The 23764-nt window shown below is 37.1% G+C and overlaps 4 protein-coding genes across 4 annotated transcripts in view; 2 read left to right on the top strand and 2 right to left on the bottom strand.

The window, feature by feature from the left end:
- Window positions 1-199: 199 nt before the first annotated feature.
- fbxo33 (F-box protein 33) lies at window positions 200-10764 on the bottom strand. Its single transcript, XM_084394129.1, has 4 exons — window positions 10239-10764; window positions 8660-8770; window positions 6313-6980; window positions 200-4768 (listed from the first exon to the last, which is right to left on the bottom strand). Exons 1-4 carry the CDS (start codon window positions 10646-10648, stop codon window positions 4503-4505), a joined length of 1455 nt encoding a protein of 484 aa, XP_084250255.1. The 5' UTR covers window positions 10649-10764; the 3' UTR covers window positions 200-4502.
- Window positions 10765-13015: 2251 nt separating this feature from the next.
- fam177a1 (family with sequence similarity 177 member A1) lies at window positions 13016-14993 on the top strand. The gene is made up of 5 exons (XM_084393941.1): window positions 13016-13161; window positions 13502-13681; window positions 13765-13831; window positions 13908-14005; window positions 14147-14993. The coding sequence occupies exons 1-5, from the start codon at window positions 13093-13095 to the stop codon at window positions 14345-14347; spliced, it is 615 nt and encodes a 204-aa protein (XP_084250067.1). The 5' UTR covers window positions 13016-13092; the 3' UTR covers window positions 14348-14993.
- On the bottom strand, window positions 14987-21911 carry ppp2r3c (protein phosphatase 2, regulatory subunit B'', gamma). Its single transcript, XM_084393940.1, has 13 exons — window positions 21662-21911; window positions 20611-20738; window positions 19385-19489; window positions 19157-19269; window positions 18901-18998; window positions 18688-18758; window positions 18451-18583; window positions 18240-18295; window positions 16273-16348; window positions 16043-16179; window positions 15544-15681; window positions 15388-15447; window positions 14987-15263 (listed from the first exon to the last, which is right to left on the bottom strand). Exons 1-13 carry the CDS (start codon window positions 21726-21728, stop codon window positions 15072-15074), a joined length of 1374 nt encoding a protein of 457 aa, XP_084250066.1. The 5' UTR covers window positions 21729-21911; the 3' UTR covers window positions 14987-15071.
- Window positions 21859-23764, top strand: part of prorp (protein only RNase P catalytic subunit) — a 20589-nt gene continuing 18683 nt past the window's right edge. Inside the window, exon 1 of the mRNA XM_084393939.1 lies at window positions 21859-23275. Coding sequence (XP_084250065.1) covers window positions 22278-23275 — 998 coding nt within the window. The 5' untranslated portion in view covers window positions 21859-22277. The remainder of the gene's footprint in view (window positions 23276-23764) is intronic.

Raw genomic sequence — 23764 nt, 5'->3', positions numbered from 1 at the left:
GACATATCATGTGACCATAATTTCCAGATGGGGATAAGCTTTTGGGAAGATTGCTATAATGGATATAGGTAGGCCAAGCTCTAAAATATTTAAACCAGGAAAGTTTATAAATTCATTTCTTTATAACTTTATTCAGTCTCCCATTGTGAAGAATAAAGAAAACCAAATGCATTGTAACTAGGAACACACAGAAACGAGATTGATTTTTGTATGCTTTTATTTTACCGATTAAAAGAAAATGCATTCGTTCAACATTAATTCAAATCAACATTCGGCTGGTTTACCCAATATCTGTCAGTTACGTTTTTCAAAGGTTTTTCTTCTTTATCGTGGAACCTCGAGATCACTTTTTTTCTCATTAAAATCTTCCCACCTGGCATGTTCACACCTGTGCCAGAGTACTTCCTGTTTGCAGATGTACATATAAAATCCAATGCTATGTGCTCACCGGAGACAAATAGTAGACAGAACACACCTGCCCAAATATTAAACATTTAAGATGGTAAAACCATTTTTGCAAAACAACAACGCTTATAAACCTTTTTTTTTTCAATGTTCATAAATAGAACCCGGACATGTGTTGCATAAAAGTATATACGTTGGTATATATATACGCATATGCAGATTTATGTTATCTTTTTTAACTCCCCATTAAGTTTATAAGGTAGCAGTCTGGTCTTATCACTGCTGGTGCCCCATGATGGCCACTTCTTTATTGCAAACTGTCCTGATTTTATACAAATGCACAACATTCGTACCACTTATAACTGGGGCCTTCTGGCCAGTCTCATAGAGACCATGTCTGTAACCCACGGTCGCCCTTGAAACGGAGTTGGCTTCCGAAGAATCAAGATCTTAAAACAATAATAATAACAATAATAAGGCCAAGTATCATTGCAAGTTAGGTTATTTCCATTTGAGTGACAGAAGGAGAAAAAGAAAAAGCACAAAAGAAAGAAAAACAAAGTTAAGAGCCATTGGATCGTATGCATTCCGTTTGCATAGTTTTTGACTTCGCCTTTAACGCAAGCCAACCAGAGAGAGAAAGAGAGGCCCGCGTCGAGCTCGAGATCTGACCTGCAGTGGAAACATGGTAACGGTTTGATTTACCAAAGGCTGGCGTGAGGTTCATAATCGGAAAAAGCTGTAAAACACTGACCGTCTCGGATGGGGTCATAGCAGCCCTCTTTCTCTTGACTACGAGATTGTGAAATGCATATAACGTTTCTGAAAGTAAAAACGCGAACAAAACAAAAAACACTGGGATCCAACTGAGTTGTAACAACCGACTGGTCGAATCGATCGTGAATAAAAACCTACGTGCGCTCTCAAATGGCTCAAGAATTTCATCGTAGGACCAGTCGAACGCTGATTCCAGGATCCCGCCCCCTGCCCAAAACAAAACAGAAAAGAATAAAAAAATAATCATTTCATGCAGACATTTGGCCATTTTAGTTTGTTTTTAACTCCCCAGTGGAATGTTCCTAACACGTCTCATAGCAGCTTATAGGTCTGATAGAACCAACCTTGATTTTCAATAGTTAAATTACATTCACTCTTCACAGTGAAACAGGTGCATGTTAAGAGAGATCTAACGTATGTTGACCAAAGCCACAGCACAGCTGTGGACCACCGCCCAAGTCCAACCTCCCCTCCCTCCGTTAGTACATTTATCTAATAGTAGTTGTCATAATACGATAGTAGTAGTACATCTCGGCCCATCAGCCATTGGCCCTGCCCTCTGCCAGCATGTGGGCACTTCGAAAAAAAGAGTCGTATCACCGTTATCTTTGGCAGCTGGCGCAGATGATGCGCTGACAGAAGTTAAATCCAGTGACTTTGTTGAGAAGATTCTTCATTAAATGGAAACTTTCATGGTGAGAGGCCTGAGCTATTGGACTCTTGTTTGTTTCCTCCACACGTCTAACAGTAACCCTGAGAATGGCTGTTTCCTGTTCACTGCTGAGGAAGTGGTACGTTTTTGTACTGAACACACACCTCCTTCTCTGATGTATGCACTTTTTGAACGCTTACACGACACATTTGCACGCACGCACACACACACACACACACGCAGACAGAAAGATTGCAAAACGAGACGCAAACAAGAAAACACTGGCGGTTTTAAATATGCTATGTCTTTGTAAAGGTTCGTAGACTTGGTCGACCAGGGACGTACGAATGACATGGGTTTGAAATGAAAGCTATTCTGGGTTTTAGGCACGGTATGAATGCTTTAGCAGTTTGTAACGTGTCATACGCAGTCGTTCTCCGCCAACTAAAGTCCTTCGGCAAAATCGATGTACAACAAACAAGCTCACACTTATTGAAATCGTTTTTTGGTGCTGTACTAAGAAGAACTTTTCCAAATAAACAAAAAAAAACACAGAATCCCACTACTAGCATGCGTTTAAGAGCATTCCAACATAATCATTACAGAATGTTTGGCACCTATGTCAACGCACCTGAAAACAACATTTTTAATCCGTGGTTTGTTCAAAAAGGGAGCGAACTGAACAGATTTTAATCCACAAATGACTTTTCACACGACCCTTTTTGCGTCCTGTGCCACCAACCACGGAAAGCTGCCGTTTTCACCAATGTTGACATGGGTACCACAATAGGTTGTAAACTTGTCAACAATTAGTCAAGCTGGATCTCTTTACATCAACCCTACGAACAGGCCTTCGTGTGCCAAGAGTTGTTCGACCTCATTGGTTAACTGCTTCAAATCTTTTTTTTGGACCACATATTACAAATCCTGACAAGATCTAGGTCACCGCTCACTTGATAAGCTTGCATATAAAGATCGTTTTCACGCTGCGAAGGTTTGCTTTGGCTGTTCGTTTTTGTCATAAGCGCGGATCTTCCAGGAAGATTGGGGCGATGGCTTCCATTTCAAACCTGGTTTGGCTTCGGGTAGTCGATACCGCCAAATAACAGGAAGTTCTGAGGCCTGACAGAGTAACAGTTAGCGAGGCAACTTAACGGTTTTAAAAAGTACTCCACTCTTCGACGATTCGCTTCGTTATTAGAGCACGAGAAAATAAAGATATGCTCAGGAAAGAGGGGGATTCTGCAGAGCAAAAACACTGCCGCTTTCAAAGGCTTTAGTTTGACATTCACTTTTTTCAGCTATGCAAGCAACCACGATCTACCTCGACTGATTTTAAAATAAAGGAGCGAATAGACAATATATGTAAAAGCAAAAAACACACAGACCTTCAAATGCTAAACTAGGGAAATTAAACAGGTAGAAAAAATAAAAACCAGCAACTTCTAAAGCACATTCTTTTGGAAGAGCTCTCTTTCCTCCAAAAAAACACTACAAAATCTTGCCCATCGAGCACACCAACCATTTGAACGAAGCTTCAACAAAAGCTTTCTGGAAAAGTACCGCAAGTGCAGGAATCCTGAGATATGGAACAAGCAAACGTCTGTCTCCCGCCATCTAATGTTTTACAGATGAAATACCACGGCCTGGATTCAATCCGTTCGGAGCGTGTTTTCGCCCTCGATAACGATCCAGTGAGGATTTTGCACTTCGGTTGGGGAATTACGGCGACGGTAACGCTGAACAGACCGAGTCCGAGGCCAAAAACACACTGATTATGAAGAAGAAAGGGGGAGTTCAAGGCAACTGTGACTCGAGAAGAACAATTATCAACTGATTGTTATCACTCTTACCAAAATATCATAACCATCATCTTCATCTTCCTTGTCATATAATTCTTGCCTACCTGAGACAGACGGGAAGGACTTACAACAAAAACACACCAAAAAAAAGAAAAGAAAAAAAAAAAAAGAACAAAACACCTATGGCTGGGCCCAGATATTGTGCTGCAGGGCGGTCAGCATGCAGGTGTCATACACCAGACTGAAAACCTCTACGATTGGTTTCACCAGCAGAGGTGCGTCTACTTCCAGGTTGAGAAAAACCAGCGGGATCTGCGTCCCGAACACGTCGTTTCCACCAATCCTCGTTTCTGAATAACAATTACATAGCGATGAACAAAGAGGAAGGTTCGTAATTGTGGATCAGCCGTGTCCCTTGGCTGGAAGACTAATCTCCCTATAAAAAGGTCAACGTGAACATGGGATTTCGTCATTGCAGAAGCCAAGAAGGATCAACTGATAGTTTGAGGTAACTCCACACTTTCTAAGGGGAAACCAACAAACAGACAAAGCGAGAGAATGAACAGCTCACTGTACAACTTTTAAGCTAGCTGTATAAAAGTCCATCTCTACCATTCACTCAATTAGCTACTAAACCAATACCCAACTATACTTTCCTAGTAATAAGCAGGATATATAGATATAGATATAAATATAGAGCTAATACTGAATAAACACAGCACATATAAAGGATTAAATTCACACTACAAGAAAAAACAAAAACAAAATCAAAAAGCAATGAAAGAAATAAAACAATATGTAAAATGAGAAGGGCCCATTTAGTGAAAGATCACCAAGCACAGGGTTAGAGAGGGCGTTTGGTGAGTCTACATGCCCGCGCTGAAACTCTGCATCTCGCGGTGGAAGTGCTGAGTGGGCTCGTTCAGGACCACGCTGTTGTCCATGGAGGGATGCCAGACGCGGCCCAGGCCCAGGGACACCTCCTTGACTAGATTGTGGACGGGATCTCCCTCGATGTACACCGACTGGTCCGGGTCAAAGTCAATGCTCTCTTCGGACACCTCCAGGACTTTGAGGTTGGACCCACGCAGGCGAGAGATGGCCACGAGGTTGTGGGACCACACGGTGTAGCCTGCGAAGCAAGAAAAATGACTTGTGCACGGTAAAACGGAAAACTACAGGAAAAACTACAGGATCCAAAAGTGACATACCAAGGAATTATTTGATTTATCTGTTAAAAAATGTAAATAAAAATTAAATTTACAAAAAATTAAAGTGGTTACACAATTTAAATATCTTAATTTTAAGCATACATTTTTAGTTGAACTTAATATATTTGAATTGAAATAACTAAAAACATTGAGTAGATTCCAATATATTCAAGTCCAATATGATTTTGAGTAAATGGAAATCATGTGTCATAGTCTTTGTACATGCAGCCATCACAACTAACCATAAGCTCTATTCTTCAGCACAATGGAACCATAACACTTAATTTCAACATTTACTCTGCTGATCCAGCCATATGCAAAGCATGCTGGGAACTAAAAATCCTCAACAAGAATTGTAGTTAATGCAACAGAAATCATTCATGTAATCCCAACACAAGTGGATTAAGCAAATTTTAATTTTGAAAATATTTAAGTTGATTGAACACAATGAAATTAAGTTATAACAAAATGTATAGCAATTGTGTTGCTTTAGCTCATTTTAATAATTAAATAACAAGCAGCGAAAATCCTTTTTTCAGCGAAGATTCAAAAACTGTATTCCCACTGCAAATCTAGTATTTAGATTAATGAATTAATTCATTGAACGATTTCTAGAATCGAAAATTATTTTTAGCTGCATATATTGAACCGTCACCACATTCAAACAGAAAACCCGACATAGTTGATGGCTAACAGTGTTGCAGAGCACATTTTAAATCCAGGAGCCATTTTGTTTTCCTGCTATTGTTGGCTACTAATGTCACCCATTTAAGAGGGGGGGAAATCATCTAAAAACATAGATGTTATGAAGCTGACATATTGAAAATGGGGGGTTTATTTATATATTATAACAAATATATAAATAAACAAAAATAAATATAAAAAAGGACATAATAAAAAAGAATTTTAGAAATATAGATAAACAGATTAGATATTAAATAAATCACCTGTCATGTCTAATTTTACATACTCATAATACAGACTATGAATGTAACAGATTAGGATACATGATGCATAAATATATTTTATGTCATTTTCTTGATATTTAATGATATTCATTTGTAAATGTGTATACCGGTATGTATGTTAAATTCTTTTTTATTATTTTACATTATTATTATTATTATTATTATTATTATTATATTATAATAATGATTTTTATTATTATATTTGTATTATTTAAGCGTTCATTTGGATGGAATGTCCAATTATTGTATTGGGCTTTTTGTTAATGCTTTGGAAAGATTTTAAAAAATAATATATATATATATATATATATATATAAATATATCAAAAAAATTAAAGAAACATGATTTCCCAAATAGATATATATTTTTTTATTTTGTATATTATTATAATTTTTTTCATATCTTAGATGAAAAGGTATTATGGGAGATTTTGTCCCTTATTTCAGGAATCAGTGGATTGTCAAAGGCAAGTGAAAAAGTTGAAAATGTCCACTTACCATGGATGATCAAGATAGCGAGGTGCACACAGCGCCAGGCGAGGAGAACCAGTGGGTCCTCATTGCGGTTGACGCTGAGGTCTGGGAATCCGGCGTCGTCTCTCATCAAGATGAAGTGGCTGAGGGTTCTGTGGTACTGCTGCGAGATGAGCTCCACGACCCCATCCGTCACCAGAGTGCTGTAGCTGTCCAGGTGGATCCGCTCCAGGGGCACGCTGGGCTTCAGCACACGCAGAAGGTCCTGGCTGCACACATCCATCGCCATGACGTAGACGCGCAGGTTCGTGCTGTGACGGACCAGGGCTTTCCAGTCCTCCTCGGCGGCAGTGCCATCCAAAGGCTTGACATCCAAAGCAGCGCCGTTGAGCAAGAGAGAGAGGCGGTGGAGGGGCGCTCGGTCACCGCAGGCCAGGAGGCGGCACATGTCCGAGGTGAAGTCGCAGAAGTCCAGCGACAGAGACCGCAGGTGAGCGAGCCTTTCCAGTTCCACTGTGGAAATCAGGCTGGGCAGCTGGTTGTCGATCAGACTGAGGTGCTCGAGGGAGCTGGTGCTGGCGTTGGAGAGAGAGGCCAGAGAGCAGGGGGTCACCACACAGAGCATGAACGCAGATGACAACCACTTCATCTGCCTGCTGTTGGACAGGATCTCTTCAAAGAGCTGCTGGATCCTAGAACAGTTTATATATACATTTATATATATATATATATATGGTTAGAAATCATCATTTTTAAAGGAGGATAAATGCAAAGTCAGAACAATTTGACAAAATCATATTCAAATCAAAATCAAAAAAAATATTCAGCAATGATGCATTAAATTGATCAGAAAAAACATTTCAAACAAATGCTGTTCTTTCGAACTTTTTATTCAGCAAAGAATCCTGAAAAAACAAACAAAAAAACAACTAAAATATTAAGCAGCACAATTTTTTCCAACATTGATAATAATAAGAAATGCTTCTAGAGCACCATTAGAATGATTTCTGAAGGATCATGTGACACTGTAAACTGGAGTAATGATGCTGAAAATTCTACTTTTGCCAACACAGGAATACATTTGTTTGAATATATGAAAATAGAAAATGACTATTTTAAATCGTAATAATATTTCACAGTATTAGTGTTTTTAATCAAATAAATGCAGCATTGGTGAACATTAGAGACTTGTGAAAATAAATTAATCTTACAGACTTTCCCAAACTTTTCATTGGAAGTCCAATTAAAGGTGAAGTGTGCAATTTCTGTCACTAGTGTCAGAAAACTAAACACTCTCTGAATTAAACATACAATGTAGAAAGGTTATGTATTATACACTTTTTTTTTCATTTCCATTCATGCTATTTTAAAAAGGTCATGAATTGAGAAAACTAATTTTCCTTGATATTTTGACATATAAGAGGTCATTGTAGCATAAAAAAATATCATGTAGGCCCAAGTTTCAGAACTCAAAACCTCCTCATTAGTCCAAAAACAGCTTTTATTGAAACCAAGCTGCTCAAACAATTCGTTCTGGATTTTGTCACATTATTAAGTAATAGTGCGACGAAAGAGCGCCTCTGCAGAAGATCAACGCCTACTTCTACATCATTGCCTCTTGTACATCCAGCCTCCTCAAGTCAGTGAGCGACATCTTTTTTGTCATCAGTAAGCCATTACAACACATTTAATTTTATTTAAAACACGACACTGCAAATGACAATGTTTATGTTTTTCACTTTATCGAAATAGCTAATAAGAACGACAACAAACAATTATAAATTCATTGAAACACTGTAAGGTATATCCGGTCAACTGTAACTCAGTACTTTAAGTCTTGCTGCATGTGGAAAATAAAGTCTAAGCATAATTAATACACATAAATGTTTCACATTGTTGGCACGTTTCAACTATGTATGTAACGAGATATTTTTCAACATCGGAAGTTTTCAAAACAATTCCGCACGTGAAATGGTGGGGACAATGAAAATTATTTTAAAATGCAATACTGTTACCCAATCATAGCAGTGGGCGTTTACTTCCAAGTCCTGAATGCGGCACGCCCATCAAAACAGTGTGTGTGAAAAAGAGGGTCAAAAAAAAAAAAAAAGGAGAGAAAATAGCTCATTACTCCTAAATTAGGATGTTTTTTTGATGTACCTCAGACAACATTATATATTTTTTTTTTATGAAATGCTGTTCATGACCCCTTTAAATAGCAGTCAGTGTACAGTATACACACTGTGCGGTACGCTACTATTCAATTCTGAACACAGCCCAAGACTGACTGAGTACCTACAACTAACAAGATGGTCAGATTATTTGCAAAGCCAGCATGTAATCAAGAGTGAAAGGAAGCTTTAAAACATACTCTTTCATTTTCTTGCCGCCTTGGTCGACCTGGCTGAGAAAAGAGCTGTCCAGAATCCCGTCATCCTGAAGAATGCACGTGTCCCCGTAGAGAGACAGCTTCTGGAGGTTTCTGGAGGGTAAAAAAATTAAATAAAAGAGGAATTTTCAGTTTTATGTCTTGCCATTGTAAACATGATACAATATATGTGACTTGAATTATATTCCTATATGATAACAGTGTATATAACTAAAATTAAACCACAGTAAATGACTACCAAAAAGAAAGAAATAAAAGCATGATACAAATAATCAGCCAATTTTAAACCAATAAATCAAACTCTCGCTACACCAAACAACCTATAAACAGATCTTTTTTTCTGTTCTTTACACATTTTAAACTAAAGCCTATTGTTTACATGGCAAATTCTGGACTATGAGTCCTTCTAGTGCTTTTCTATTGTACATAAACAGAATTGTAGGTTACGCTCAGCATCAGGAAACATCTATGAAGAGCAGGAAAAACAAAGCCAGTGTTTGTTTGCACGTTGTTTTCTAAGATTCGGTTAGAATGTTAACAATGCAGTAAGGCTCGTGGGAGTTTAGCCAGCAGTTTTACTCCTTATAACCAACTAGAATTTGTTTTATGTGTTACAAGTGCTTATTTTTCCCCCAGTAATCCAATAGTGCTTAGAATGTTTTTCAATTTCACTAGCAAATATTCATTAGATACAAGTTTACTTTGTACTAATCCCAAATTTTTTCATTAAGAATGTGTGGATTATATTAGAATGTATCCCAGTTGTTCTATTAATTCTATTACAGTTTTACTAATTACTATCATTAGGTACTAATACTATAGCTTACGTACATAGCAAGTGAACAGACACTAGTCTCCATCCATCCATCACTAGTAACATTTTTAATGTAATTAGTTTTTAATCGTATTACTCTTATTAGATGCTTAATTTAAATATAAATTAGTCATTCAAACTAATTACATGTGACAAATGAGCAATTATAACTAGATAAAAAGACACTAGTAACAAGTGAGATAGATATTAATGTCTAAAAAAAAATAGGTACTAGTATCAACTAAAGTACTAGTGCTGCAATAGATACTATTAGACGCTATTAGAAGTTAAACAGAAATAAGCACCAGCAACAATGTAAATAGACTAGCTGAAAGAGAAAATATCTTAGATTGATATCTGAAACACAGATCCTCATAGAACTCAATGAAGAAGAAGAAGAAAAAAAAGCTATTTGTTACCAGTAACATTGGAATAGCATCCAGTGAATACGTATTAGTGATACGGAGAAAGACAGTCGCTATTGGATTGCCTACTAGTAAATACAGTATTATTAGTCATACAAAATCATAGCTACAAAAATAGATAGTAGTAGGTTGTGCTTGTCATAAGAAGTGATCGCAGTTTGGTTATGCACGAAGCAGGCAGCCATGCGATGCTTCAAACATGAGCGTTACGTAATGCGCAGGGTTTGTTTATGGCTGCTGATCAAATGTAAGCAAAGCAGACAGAAAGGATTTGTATTGTCAATGCATGCAAATCGAGCACTAATCCATATAGCTAACTTACCTGTTATTACGCAGACTGCCGAGCACACACAACACCTGATCCAAATATGTCACCATCGCATCTTTCGCGAACTGCGGGTCGCTCTCGACGGCTTCCATTCCGCGCTGCAGCGGGCTTAAGTATCCGTCCACCGGGGCAAACTCCAGCTGCAGCTCGCGCACGAACGAGCCGAACTTGCGCATGAGGAACTCTAAACGCGGGGTTTGTTCTGACCCAGAGCCGCCGCCGTTGGTTCCTCCACCGACGCGCAGCTTGAGCTCCGTCCACAGCGCAGGGTAGAAGAGACACTCCCTCCAGCGAGAGCACACGGCCGAGGCCCGGAGCTTGTCTCGGTCTGACAGGAAGGAAAATATGTGGACAATGAGCTCGCTGGGTAACGCCAAGGCTCCGACGCTACTGCACAGAGCCATGGCAGAAAGCTTGAGAGATGCAATGAAGATTAAAAACGAAACCGTTACACAAACTCCGTGCCTTGCCTCTCCTCTCCTTTACTGCGCTGAGTGAAAACAAACAACTGCGCGATGAGCTTTGCTTTCAATACTACTGGATCAGTCCACTTTCATTTTCCTACAGGGCGGCTGGAAAATTGTCAGAAGATGACGTGTGCGTACTGAGCGAAAATGAGGTGGAAATATATTATATTGAAGCGCACATACTATTAGACAAAACTTGTGTCTGCTAATGTTAATTTAAATGTGTATTTCGTGTGTCGCACTTTTAGTCAATTAGGTGGGTGCAGTGGTTTCTTCCGAAAATGCCTTATTTTTGCCATACAACGAGTGGCCGAAAGAGGGCGCAAGAAGTAATTTCAGTCTTTTTTCTTTTCTTTTTTTTATGATTGCAAAAAATACAGAGATGTTTATGATGTATAACTTTGTATACAATAAACAAAATGCATTAACAATATGTTCAATGTCATCAGAATAAACAAAAGAAAAAAGAAAAACTAAAATAACTAAAGCAAAATAAAAGATAGAGAAAATTTCTATACATCAATAAAGTTCTTACGAATTGAAGACGTTCTACTTGCTTTCTTATGTACTCAGACTCTTTTATCATTGGAATCAAATGTGCACGTAGCATGAGGAAAGAACTTGTGGAGACCTGGAAAGGATCAAATAAACAATTTACATGTTCTAATAAATAGAGACTTAAACAAAATACATGTTCTAATAACTAGGGTTAGATATTTTAGGATTCCAAAAATAACTTTAGTAGTGAAAAACACAATTAAATCTTTTGATCTCCCTAAATATGATGCTCCTCTGCAAGGGACCCCCTTCCTAATAATAAAAATACATTTATTTCCATGTACAAAGACTCATTTACACACACAAAAAGAAATAAAAAAAAAAAAAAAAATCTGATTCTAAAATAGTCCATATTTACTCTGTAAACGGCATATACTTTACAGACTCCAGCAGTAACCGGCTTAAACCTTCTGCTTAAATGTGTAACAAACTGCATAATAAAATAAAGGCAGAAATATACATGAAAAAGGCCCGAGTATAGGTGGTGCTGGCTCTCAATTATTATTAGTCATTTCAAAAACACTACTGACAAGTTTAACTGGGAGTGCAGACAACAGAAAGCCATTATTTTTCCATTGCACTTAATCCGGGCGAGGAGAGAGAAATAAATCTTGATAATTGTTTTGTGCGAAATTATAATCTTAGTCAAAGATGAATCACGCTTAACAAAACAAGTCCCGTATTTGCACAATTCATCTGACTTTGAGTTATATCAATTAGGTTATTATCATTTATGTGTTATTATTAACACATTAAAGGATATAAAAAAGAAAAGATTAAAGGAAAGATTTCAATTAAGTCAAGTCAAGTCAAGTATATTTGTATAGCGCTTTTCACAATACAGATTGTATCAAAGCAGCTTCACAGTATTAAATTAAAATAATACAACAAGGTTTGTTTCTAGTGGAATTTATTGATTGATAAAATTAAATATCCCCCAAATATCCCCAACTGAGCAAGCCAAAGGCAACAGTGGCAAGGAACCGAAAAACTCCATCAAGTGACCTAATGGAGACCTAAAACTCCATCAAGTGACCTAATGGAGAAAAAAAAAAAACCTTGGGAGAACCCAGGCTCAGTCAGGGGCCAGTTCTCCTCTGGCGTTTATGAACTAGAGACAGGATTTAACTGTAAGATTAAAAATATTATATGAATGCCTGGCTGAAGAGATGCGTCTTTAATCTAGTTTTAAACTGGGAGAGCGAGTCTGAGCAACGAACAGTATCAGGAAGGCTATTCCAGAGTTTTGGAGCTAAAAACTCAAAAAAAAATTTAAAGGTTGAATGAAGAAAAGAAGCAGTGGCATGTGATGATGCCTAAAATTGAACATGAAATTAAAGTATAATAGTGTGCTTATGCAGTTGAAGTTATGATGTGTAGCCAAAATACTTCAGTATACATTTGTATCGGGTTATAAAGAGTCTCAGCTAGATAAAGAATCTTTTTTCATCTTCTTTTTTATAATTGTTGTACTACTAAAACGACAAAATGAGAGAACTTCAAATGCTTGAAACTACACTGAAACAAAACCTAAACCCATTTGAAGCAAAAAAAAAAAATTCACACAGATCTCTATATCAACTCACATTCAACAGAATGCTGGAGTTAGGGAATAAAACATCTTTTAACATAACTTTGTATATATGTTCATTTATATTGTTGACGCCTTATGTAAATTTGTCAGCGCGTTAACGTATTTTATCAAATAAATGATATTCTGATCTAAATAAATGGAATTGTTTACATGTGACGTCACTTCCTGGTTGACGCCGCTAGAAGGAAGAGCTCGAAGAAAGCAACAGAAAGAAAAGGCTGAAGAAGACATGGCTGAACTGTCACTGTACCTCACAAACGTTAACGTGTCTCTGGGACAAACTATGGACACAGAGAAGGTAAAGTCATTTTTAAATATAATAAGCAGTTGCCTTGGAATTACATACTTTCTTTTGCTATAGACTACAGTCGACATATGTCATTCTATTTCCTTGTTCGTTGCATCTTTGTCTACCGAGGAAACCTGATATGTTGATAGACATCATGTAGTCTCTAAATATATAATGTTATTTATATTACAATAATAACGATATATTATATAATAATATAATGTAAATGTTATCTATCTATCTTATGTGTGCTGTTTATCTATCTATCTATCTATCTATCTATCTATCTATCTATCTATCTATCTATCTATCTATCACAGTGTGTAATGTTCTTTATCTGCTGGTTTAGAGTTCAACTGTGGTGAAAGACTTTGAAAATGTGGAACTTGGAGATTTGGGCAAAAAGCAGCCAAAGATTCCTCGCAGAACAATTTACTTTGCAAGTGGTGAAACCATGGAGGAGTACAGTACTGATGAAGAGGAGGAAGAAGAACTGGAGAAAAAGAACACTTTAAGGACTGTGGATCCGGTGAGTAGCATCAAATCATCAAATATGAATGTAGTTTCAGTTATCATCTTAAACTTATAGTCACTTTGCATCTCTGATCATAGGCAAAGCTGACCTGGGGTCCATACGTCTGGTTCCAAATGTGGAGAGTGGCTACCTCAACCGTCTCAGGTAACGAATCTCTTTCCAGTGACATTTTGTTCTACGAAAACGGTTCAAATGTAACATTTTGACCCAAATATTTCAGTTTGTGACTATCTTGGAGAGAGAATGGCCTCACTGCTGGGAATCACAACACCAAAATATCAGTATGCAATTGATGAGTACTACAGGATGAAGAAGGAGGTATGTGCACCAGTATTACTATTCTTCAGCCTTCACTTATCAGCTGATATTCTCAAAAGTAGCATGTACAGATACTTGTGTACTCTTGAGGGATTTGAACAGCTTTGGCCTTGTGAGACCCTAATAACGTGTAATCCGCAGGAGGAAGAAGAAGAGGAGGAGAACCATCTCTCTGAGGAGGCAGAACGTCGTTTTGACGAACAGCACAATCAGGAGGGCCAGCAGGCAAAGACTGAGCAACCAGAAGCAACTGCTTCTTTTGTGAATGTGACCTTTGAACTGGAGCAGGAATCACATGCTACACCTGATGCAAATAAAGTACCTGCACCCATTCCCTCCTAAAATATTGTTCAGTGGATTGAGAATATTAGACGGTTCTACCATATTTACCGTAGGCGAAAGGTGTGCTGGTTTCCTTTTTTGGGGATTAAAGTTTATCATACATGGAAGTTGAACATGAAGGTAACATGTTGTTTATGCATAGCTGACAATGGTTCTGCTTTGAACGCAGAACTATTTTAACAATCATTTTATAAAGCCATACATAAAACCTCTTTTAGTCACTACAACAATTCATTGTACAATTTAATAATTATAAACACCTAATAAGCCTGCTAAACACATTAAAAACTGCATGGATCGAACATTTCTGAAGATGCTGAGACATTAGTTGTAATATTAGAGATTTCTATGTTACTGATGAGTTGTTGAAGGTAGTGTAAATGGTCAGATGTGTAGACCCACTCTTTCAAACAGTTATTTTTCTAACTAAATATTCTTGCTTTAAATATTTGTGCTTTACCCATGGGCTTTGAATGCAACCCCCTTTCACAAACAAATGCATTTCATTTTGAAGAGTGTGTAATTTATTTGTGTACAATAATTTTGTATTATGTAGGTGAAAATACACCTACCTTTCTATAATGTAGGTGAAAAAATACAGTTTGTTTTGTACATAATATTACTTAATAAACAATTCCATATACAACTGAGCTATTCTGTGTATTGCTCTTGGCTGAGGGTTAGGGTCCCATAGCACAACTTGGCTTGGCTATACAGAGGGATGTCATGTATCGTCTAAATCAGCTGTGTTGCTGTCAGTGTCATTAGCCACCAGCACCTCTCTGTTCTCGTAAGTCCAGAAGCCATTGAGGTCGATGAGGATACTAGTGACGGTATCACCCTGACCGCTGTTCACCAGGTCCTGTAGTGTGATCTTATACGGATCTTTGGGCTTCACCATGTCAAAGATTTCATCCTGTAGACAACAGACAGAAAAAAGTGAATTATAATACATTACTGTCATCGTATAGCAACATGAAATTACTATTTCTCTACTTGCTGATAAATGGGAATGGACTTTAACGCTAAAGGCAGTTTACCTTAACATCCTGGAAGGAAACTGGCTCCTGCCCATGGATTTTCATTTGTTCCTGAATGGCCTGATATCACAGATGAATAGGTTAGTTTCTACATATATATATATATATATATATATATATATAAAATCAAAAAAGCTAACAAACACCTCTACTTACCCTGAAGAAGTAGTTGAGGGTGAATACGTTGAGATAGCCTTTGTTTTCCATGTCTAGCAGTTTGAAAATATACTGAAGGGCTGCAGGCTCTTTCCTGTTTTCTAGAGCCAGCACAAAGTCTAGATAGGTCTTATAGTCCTAAATTAAAACAAAAGAAATGCATGTTTATGTTTTTAGATACTGAAAATGTTTACGTCAAAATTACATGCATAATAAGAATAAGAAATAATAATAAGATAATAATAAGAAATGTTTCTTGAGCAGCAAATCAGCATATTAGAAGAATGATTTCTGAAGGATCATGTGACACTGAAGACTGGAGTAATGATGCTGAAAATTCAGCTTTGCCATCACAGGAATAAAATACATTTGAAATATATTAAAACAATTTAAAAACGGTCACTGTGTTAAATTGTAATATTTCACAATACTACTGTTTGTTGTCTTAAGGGACACTCTTACTGTGATGCAAATTATTAATTAAGCCAAAAGTTTATACCATTTCACCGTCGTAGGTTAAGCATTCCTGGTAGACACGGTCTAGAAAAACACTAGTTAGAGTTCCGGTGCCATAGCGAGACAGCTCTTCCTTACTGAGCATCCCATTATGGTCCTTATCCAGGTTAAGGTACTGTCCTGTAAATAGGAAATATGACGATTAGCATATGAGATGTAACTTATAACTTACATTATATTATAACACTGATTAAGTGTATTTTGCAGGCATACCATAAACACGAAGAGCAGAAGGTGCAGAGAACCAGTTGGACTCCTGGCTCTCCTTTGATAGTTCCTCGTCTCGAAGCTAAAAATGAATAAATCTGATTAGCTTAAAGGGTTAGTTCACCCAAAAATGAAAATTCTGTCAGTAATTACTCAACCTCATGTTGTTCCAACCCCGTAAGACCTTCATTCATCTTCGGAACACAAATTAAGATATTTTTGATTAAATCTGAGAGCTGGATCACTCCTCCATAGGCTTCTAAGACATTATAACTTGCTGGCCCAGAAAATGTATTAAAGACATCGTTAATATAGTCCAAGTGACTACAGTGGCTCAATCTTAAGTTTATAAAGCGACGAGAATACTTTTTGTGCGCAAAAAAACACAAAAATAACGACTTTATTCCACTATTCATTTCCTTCTATCTGGGCCTCGAGTTTTTTCACGTAGTATAACTGCACAGCGCTTTTGTGTTGTACGTCACACGCATCACACACACGACCAGCGTCAGCCAATAGTGAGCCTACGTGTGACGTACAACACAGATGCGCTGCGCAGTTATACTACGTTTTTTTTGCGCACAAAAAGTATTCTCGTCGCTTGATAAACTTAAGATTGAGCCACTGTAGTCACTTGGACTATATTAACGATGTCTTTAATGCATTTTCTGGGCCAGCAAGTTATAATGTCTTAGAAGCCTCATGGAGGAGTGATCCAGCTCTCAGATTTAATCAAAAACATCTTAATTTGTGTTCCGAAGATGAACGAAGGTCTTACGGGGTTTGAACAACATGAGGGTGAGTAATTACTAGGGTTGCAAAATTCTGGGAATTTTCAAAGATGTAAACTTTCCATGGGAATTAATGGGAATTTAAGGGAATTAACAGGAATTTATGGGAATAAACTGGGAATTTTCAAAGTTGAGGGTTGGCTCTTCATAGGGAACTTAAATATAGTTGAGGAAAGTATATTTTAGCATAATCTTGACTAAAACAAACAGATGCCATTCAAATACACTTGAATATCCATGCCATTCCTCAATCACATGCACATAGCACACTGCTTACTGCATGGCTATTGAGACCACACCCCCTACTGGCACTGTGCATGCCTCCATCACATGTACAGAAGCCCAAAGCACAAGACTATTGAAGGCACACATTTGAGCCTGTGGACTAAACAAAGTGAAGTAAGTTTTGATGATATTATGGGGAAATATATTTATTAAATGTTTAAATGGCAAATATCACATACAAATGTATTCATCTAGATAGCAAGCTGATAAGTTAGATGCTAAATAAGCTAGCATAACTTTATTTACCACATAAGGCAGATGCTAGCTACCTCATGTGGCTGTTTTTCAAAATAATTAAAACTTGTTCTGTTCTACTTACAAATAAATCTGTTGAAATATCTGTTGAAAACATTTTGCATGGATGTTTTCTTATGACTTCTGTTTATATTTATGCTTGGATATGATACAATGATCGGTTACATTACAATTAATTCCCAGTTAGTTCCCCTAAATTCCCATTAATTCCCATAATTCCCATTATTCCCATGGAAAGTTTCTAATATGGAATATTTCCAAAATTCCCCAGCTTAACTTCCCATGGAAATTTACCGGAAATTTTCCGCCCCTTTGCAACCCTAGTAATTACTGACAGAATTTTCATTTTTGGGTGAACTAACCCTTTAATGTTGCAGGTCACTCGCACAGGAAAACTTTCAAATAGCTTGTTAACTAGATGATGGATGGATGGATGGATGGATGGATAGGGTGGATGGATAGACAGACAGACAGACAGAACGATAGATAGATAGATAGATAGATAGATAGATAGATAGATAGATAGATAGATAGATAGATAGATAGTATTCACCAACCCCAAACTTTTGAACAGGAGAGTATATAGATATTATTATATATGTTTATATTATAGGTTATCTTGAGTGAGAATCTGTACGCTACCTCAAGTAGGTCATCCAAGAAACTGCAAGCCAGGATGTCCTGAATTTTTATCTTTCCTGCAGAGCAAATACAAAACATTAGAATGATTCGTTTCATTCCAGTTTTTTCCACAGGGTAAAATCTGAATGATGTCTGCAGGTGCTCTGACTTCAATTTAAAGGTTTCAATTCAATTAAAATTTTTAAAACCAGCACGACCACAGGAGAATTACCAGTGTGTAGAGGATCAAGGAAGAAGAAGAACTTGCGAACGGCAGTGCAAACATAAAACGAGTAGAAGGATTTCTCCAGGCCATCTAGTTGGGGGAGTGTGGGAATTAACTCTAGGATGTAGTTCTCCAAATCCTGCAGAAAGAAACAGTCACACACTGAAGTCTTTCCTTTAAACAATACAGCTTTACTCCTAAGAAGATATTGTGCATACTGTGATTTTCACAGCGATTACTTACAGACTCACGAAGATAACCCTGACCTGCTACATCATAAAGACTCAAACCAATCCTGGTTTGGTGCAGCCACACTGCCAGAGAAGAAACCGTGATTCATCTACACATCTGTATTATAGTGTTCAGAATCAACTAAAAGATCTAAAATACTCATAATTAACTGCTGTCATAAGACGAGGATGCAACGAGAACACACATCACAGAATTTATAACTACCTTTTCTCATGACATAGTTGAAGAACTGCATAATTGATATCCTCCCATACGGATCATTATGAAGTAGTTTGGCGTAGACTCTGGCAGTGAAGAAAAGCCTGATGGGGGTGTAATGATTGTGAAACAAACATCTCAGTGAGTCATAAGCTTTGTCCACCTACGAATTACATCGACTTAGAATACAGTTATCAGCTCATAAACTCATGGTTTTCGAGTGATACTAATTGGTCACTGCACTTTTCAATGATGCACTTACTTGCATTTGGCGCCTGCTTGTTCTCCAACCTTTAGGAAACTCTCATAACTGATCATGGCCTCGTCACCGGTCGTGGGCGGCACTTGATGCTTATCGAGAAGAAACCAAAGGTTCTGTAGGAAAGAAAAAAAAAAACATTTAGAAGAGGAAATAGAAAACGCAGACATGTTCAAAAGCTGATAACGAATGTTTCGTTTGGGACACGGAACCAATACAACGCTCTCTTACTTGTAACTCTTCATTGTCCAATAGTTCCCGGCTTTTCCTCTGGAGAAACACTGCCCTCGATTCTTCTCTGAGTTTCTGCAGCAAGACTTCATCTTCTGCAGGAAGCTGAGGTGAAATATTATGAAGTTAAGATTAAGAAGGTAGTACGTACACTACAGTTTGGGGTCAGTAAGATTGTTCCCCCTGTGGTGAAAATCAAGTTTTTAATGTTGTTTATATGTTTATGTGGTGTTTTTAATATGCTTTAAGACAAATCATGTGCAAATTCATAAGTCAACACCATTTAAAACTACAGTCTCAAAAACGCGGTTTGAAATCGCCGGTGTTCCTGACGTCACCTTGTAACCAATCACGTCAACCTGTGATCACCAATGAGTGGATCTCTGAGCTGGTGTGAATGAGTGGAGGCGGAGCTAATTTGCATATTCATAGAACCGCGTATATTAAACGAGACAAGGGTGTAATGTTACATTCATGCTATTTTAAGGCATGAAAATAAAATGGTTTAAGGAAAAAACGTTTAAATGTCATGTTGGTGATCAAAGATGAGTTTTAAGGGATAAAATTATTGACTACAGGGGGACGTTAAAGAAATTGATACTTATATTGAGCAAAAATGCATTAAATTGATCGAAAGTGACAGTAAAGGCGTTTAAAATGTTACAAAAGATTTCTATTTCAAATATATGCTGTTCTTTTGATCTTTCTATTCTTCAAACAATCCCTTCCGCAAAAATATATTAAGCAGCACAACTGTTTTCAAGACTGATGATAATACTAATAAATGTTGAGCAGCAAATCAGCATATCAAAATGATTTCTGAAGGATCATGTGACACTGAAGACTGCCATCACTGGGATCAATTTCATTTTAAAATATATTAAAATAAAAACAGTTATTTTAAATTGTAATAATATTTCTGTTTTTATTGTATTTTTGCTCAGATAAATTCAGGTTTGGTAAGCACAAGAGACTTCTTTCAAAAACATGACCCAAAGTTTTGAACGGTAATGTGAGCTGATGAACAATATGAAAAAGAGGAGCACTTTATGCCAGCTTCAGTCAGTGGTGACCCTCAAATTAATATCTTCAAGACATTTATCATTGTAATGATAGGTCAGACTATGATAAATGGATGTAATTGTAAAAATGTTAATATGATATAATATACTACAACCACTGACAACACTGTATTCTCATTACTGATTAAACCTAGAACAACTCACCCTGTAGTAGAAGCGTGGGATGTGTTTAAATGAGTCACCTTCTCCTTTCCCCCCTCCTTTCCATTCAGTGTAATACTTGGTGAACAGTTCAGTTTCCTCTGCTTTCTTCTCCTCCTCTGTTTTGCCATCTGTTCAATACAATTAACCCACACATTATGATTATTCATACTGTACAATCCTCATCCGTATTTATTTAGGTATTAAGCATGAATATTTATGTCCAGCTTAGTTTCATAGTTAAATCATAGTAAGCATGAGCAAAACCATGGATGGCTCCTCATTACCAGTGTTGGGTGTACCTAACTAATTACTAAGTAATCTAATTACTGTAATTTTTAATTAACATTTAATGTAACATGTCAGTTCAATTTATCCAATTGTATTCTGTTTATTTAAAATAATTAAAATTGCAGGTTCGTGTTTATCTTTGTATTGTTCAACTGGTCGAGGTTGATATGTGATTTATAAAGTAATTAGCAATAAGTAATCCAATACTTTTTAGAGAGAGTAATTACTACAGTAATCTTTAATACACTGTAGAATATGTAACACTGCTCATTACCAGGGTGATTCCGACTTTGCAATACATTTTAATGTCCATATTATTTATGTTTTAATATATTGGATAAATACTAAACTTCTGAGTAAGTTAACACAAAAGTTTTTACTACAATATTTTATTACATATGGAAATTATATTAGCCGGTTTTCATTTATCACCATGGGTAGGGTAACTATGGTTTCTATACAACAAACTATAGTAATTGTTGTAACTAATGGCCGAGTACATTAAATCAGTTCCCTAAAATAATATTTAGTATAACGTTAGTCATAATCTACAAAATTTTCATCAAATATAATGGCGTTATTAAAGTAAAACAACGTTACAATTTCGCAAGCGACTTTTAATCCTAATAGATGGATATACGTTACCCATTGATTGGGAGATTTCTATATAAATGTTATAATATTTATATACATTTTCTCTCTTTGAACTCACTATAATAAATCTATATAGTTATTGATTAGATAAAGTCATAATCTCACCGACCTTGGTTAGCAGAAGCGAGTCTTTTTCGCAGTAAATCTTTCCAATGTGCGGTTTTGTCGTTTGCCATTCTTAACTTTACTCGGTCATAATATGTTTTAAACTGACCAGCTCAAAACTGATTATTAATCAAACTGTAATTATGTTCGAGAAGGCTAGGCGGTTGATCAACTGTTTACATCTCTGACCGAGAGGCGCACGAGTGACGTAATTGAAGTGCGACAACACATGAGAGTGAATGGCTGCTCGCACTGGCATGAACTTGCTTTCTGGTTAGAATTCAATAACCTTCGACTAGATTCTGTAAGCTAGATGTTCTTGTTCAAAATACCGATGATTGCTTCGACAAAATTGCGTTTAAATGAAAATAATGCGATATCGAGGATCTCACTATTGTGTGCTTTAAGTACAGAAGGACATTTCTTTAACAGATAAGTTGCTGAATATTGTGAAAATAATTATTAATTTTTAGGTAAATATATTATTAAAAAGTTAATGTGTTTTGTATATGTGTTGATCAGTAAAACTTAATGTTGCACATTTGTTTGTGGCGGGACATTTACATAAATAACCATTAAAGTAGTGCATAGTCTGAGTAACATAGTAGACTTGTTAGGAAATGGGACCTCTTGTGTCAAATTCAAGGACTTGCATGAAGCATCTATGCACATGGGTTGTCAACCCTCTGTATTTCAGGCCTGCATTGGCTGGTTTGCCACAACATAACATTATGCTTGCTGTCAGGTTTATCATAAATCCAAACATACAACTTTACAGCACAAAAGGAGACAAACAAGCAGAATTATACAGCCAAGTTACCAAAGAAAATGGATTCACTCCTAGAACAAGGCCTGCATTCCCAAAGTCAGTATTCGCAGCTGGAACGGCCAAAAAAACTGCTGAATATATGAAAAAGCGAGCTGGGGTTGATACAGAAGAGCTGTCAAATAATACACCTGCGAGAGGCAGAGGATCTCTAAAAGTTGCCCTTCCTGACCATCCGCTGACCACATCAGAATGGGCAAAACTCAAAGAGGGTTCCTCCAAAGCTGAGCGCTTCGAGTTGCAAATGATGGAAGGACTGCTGGCGGCTAATGCAGATGTCAACATCGCCAAATCTCTCTTGGCGTACGTGGTTCAAGACAAAGGCACCCTTTCTTACGAACTCCTTTTGAGGTATCTAAAGCTGTGTGTCACAGCTGGGCACCACTCTGAGGTATTTGACACTTACGACATCATGAGAACTTGCTTTAAGACTCTTGACACTGGAGCCTCGTCCCTGTTTATTAAAGGTTTCAGTCAAACTGAACGTTGGAGGGAGGCGCTTGGCGTGTTGGAGGGTATGAAAAAGGCCCTCCTGCCGTCTCCTAGGAACTATGGTGATGCCATCACTGGGGCAGTACTTCATGGAGACACTGAGACGAGCTGGAAGCTGTACGACGAGCTCCTGGAACAGGGTATCGTACCTAATCAGGACACCTGGCAGTGCCTGTTTCAGAGCGGCATCACTCAGCGTGGACAGGAGGACAAACTCTTTTCTGTCCTGTCATATATGAGAGATAATCAAATCTACCCAGAGGAGCCGCTGATTAAAACTATCAAAGCTTGGTTTGAGAGGTAATTGTAAAAAAGAAAATATATATATATGTATATGGATTTGTATGTATACACACACACAAATCTAAATATATATATATTAGGGGTGTAACGATACACAAAACTGACAGTTCGGTACGTCCCACGGTTTTGACGTCTCGGTTCGGTTCGGTTCATTTAGGTGGAGTGGGTGTTTAGAAAGCTAAAAAAAAATTTTTTTTTTTAAACAGTGCTTTAATTAACAAATTGTGTTCTTGTCTTTAAATTAATTCAATTACAAGTAAACGTTTCGCAAGGATAAAAAAAATAATCTGCTAATGCTGTAAACTATACCCTTACTTGCACATTACTATAGCATTAAAGCTTAACAACAGAGCCTAGACTTTTAGCCTAAATTCAGTTGCTATTTATTTTTAGATATAATAATAATAATAATAATCAACACTCAAGTAACAAATTGTATGAAAACATGTAAACTGCACATAAGGCAGTTTTTACATTAACATGTTT

This window comes from Rutilus rutilus, assembly GCF_951802725.1.
Source record: "Rutilus rutilus genome assembly, chromosome: 21".
NCBI lineage: Eukaryota > Metazoa > Chordata > Actinopteri > Cypriniformes > Leuciscidae > Rutilus > Rutilus rutilus.
This window is presented reverse-complemented; position numbering and strand designations above follow the sequence as displayed.

Excerpts from the sequence above, each read along its gene's own strand:
- fbxo33 (XM_084394129.1), bottom strand. The coding sequence starts at position 10,648 with ATGGCTCTGTGCAGTAGCGTCGGAGCCTTGGCGTTACCCAGCGAGCTC. Across the intron at positions 8,771-10,238 it reads GGCAGTCTGCGTAATAACAG|AAACCTCCAGAAGCTGTCTC; the intron begins GTAAGTTAGCTA and ends TTTACCCTCCAG. Across the intron at positions 4,769-6,312 it reads CGCTATCTTGATCATCCATG|GCTACACCGTGTGGTCCCAC; the intron begins GTAAGTGGACAT and ends CTTGCTTCGCAG.
- fam177a1 (XM_084393941.1), top strand. The coding sequence starts at position 13,093 with ATGGCTGAACTGTCACTGTACCTCACAAACGTTAACGTGTCTCTGGGA. Across the intron at positions 13,832-13,907 it reads GGCTACCTCAACCGTCTCAG|TTTGTGACTATCTTGGAGAG; the intron begins GTAACGAATCTC and ends CAAATATTTCAG. Across the intron at positions 14,006-14,146 it reads ACTACAGGATGAAGAAGGAG|GAGGAAGAAGAAGAGGAGGA; the intron begins GTATGTGCACCA and ends TGTAATCCGCAG.
- ppp2r3c (XM_084393940.1), bottom strand. The coding sequence starts at position 21,728 with ATGGCAAACGACAAAACCGCACATTGGAAAGATTTACTGCGAAAAAGA. Across the intron at positions 18,584-18,687 it reads AGGGTTATCTTCGTGAGTCT|GATTTGGAGAACTACATCCT; the intron begins GTAAGTAATCGC and ends TTCTTTCTGCAG. Across the intron at positions 18,296-18,450 it reads CCTTGATCCTCTACACACTG|GAAAGATAAAAATTCAGGAC; the intron begins GTAATTCTCCTG and ends TTTGCTCTGCAG.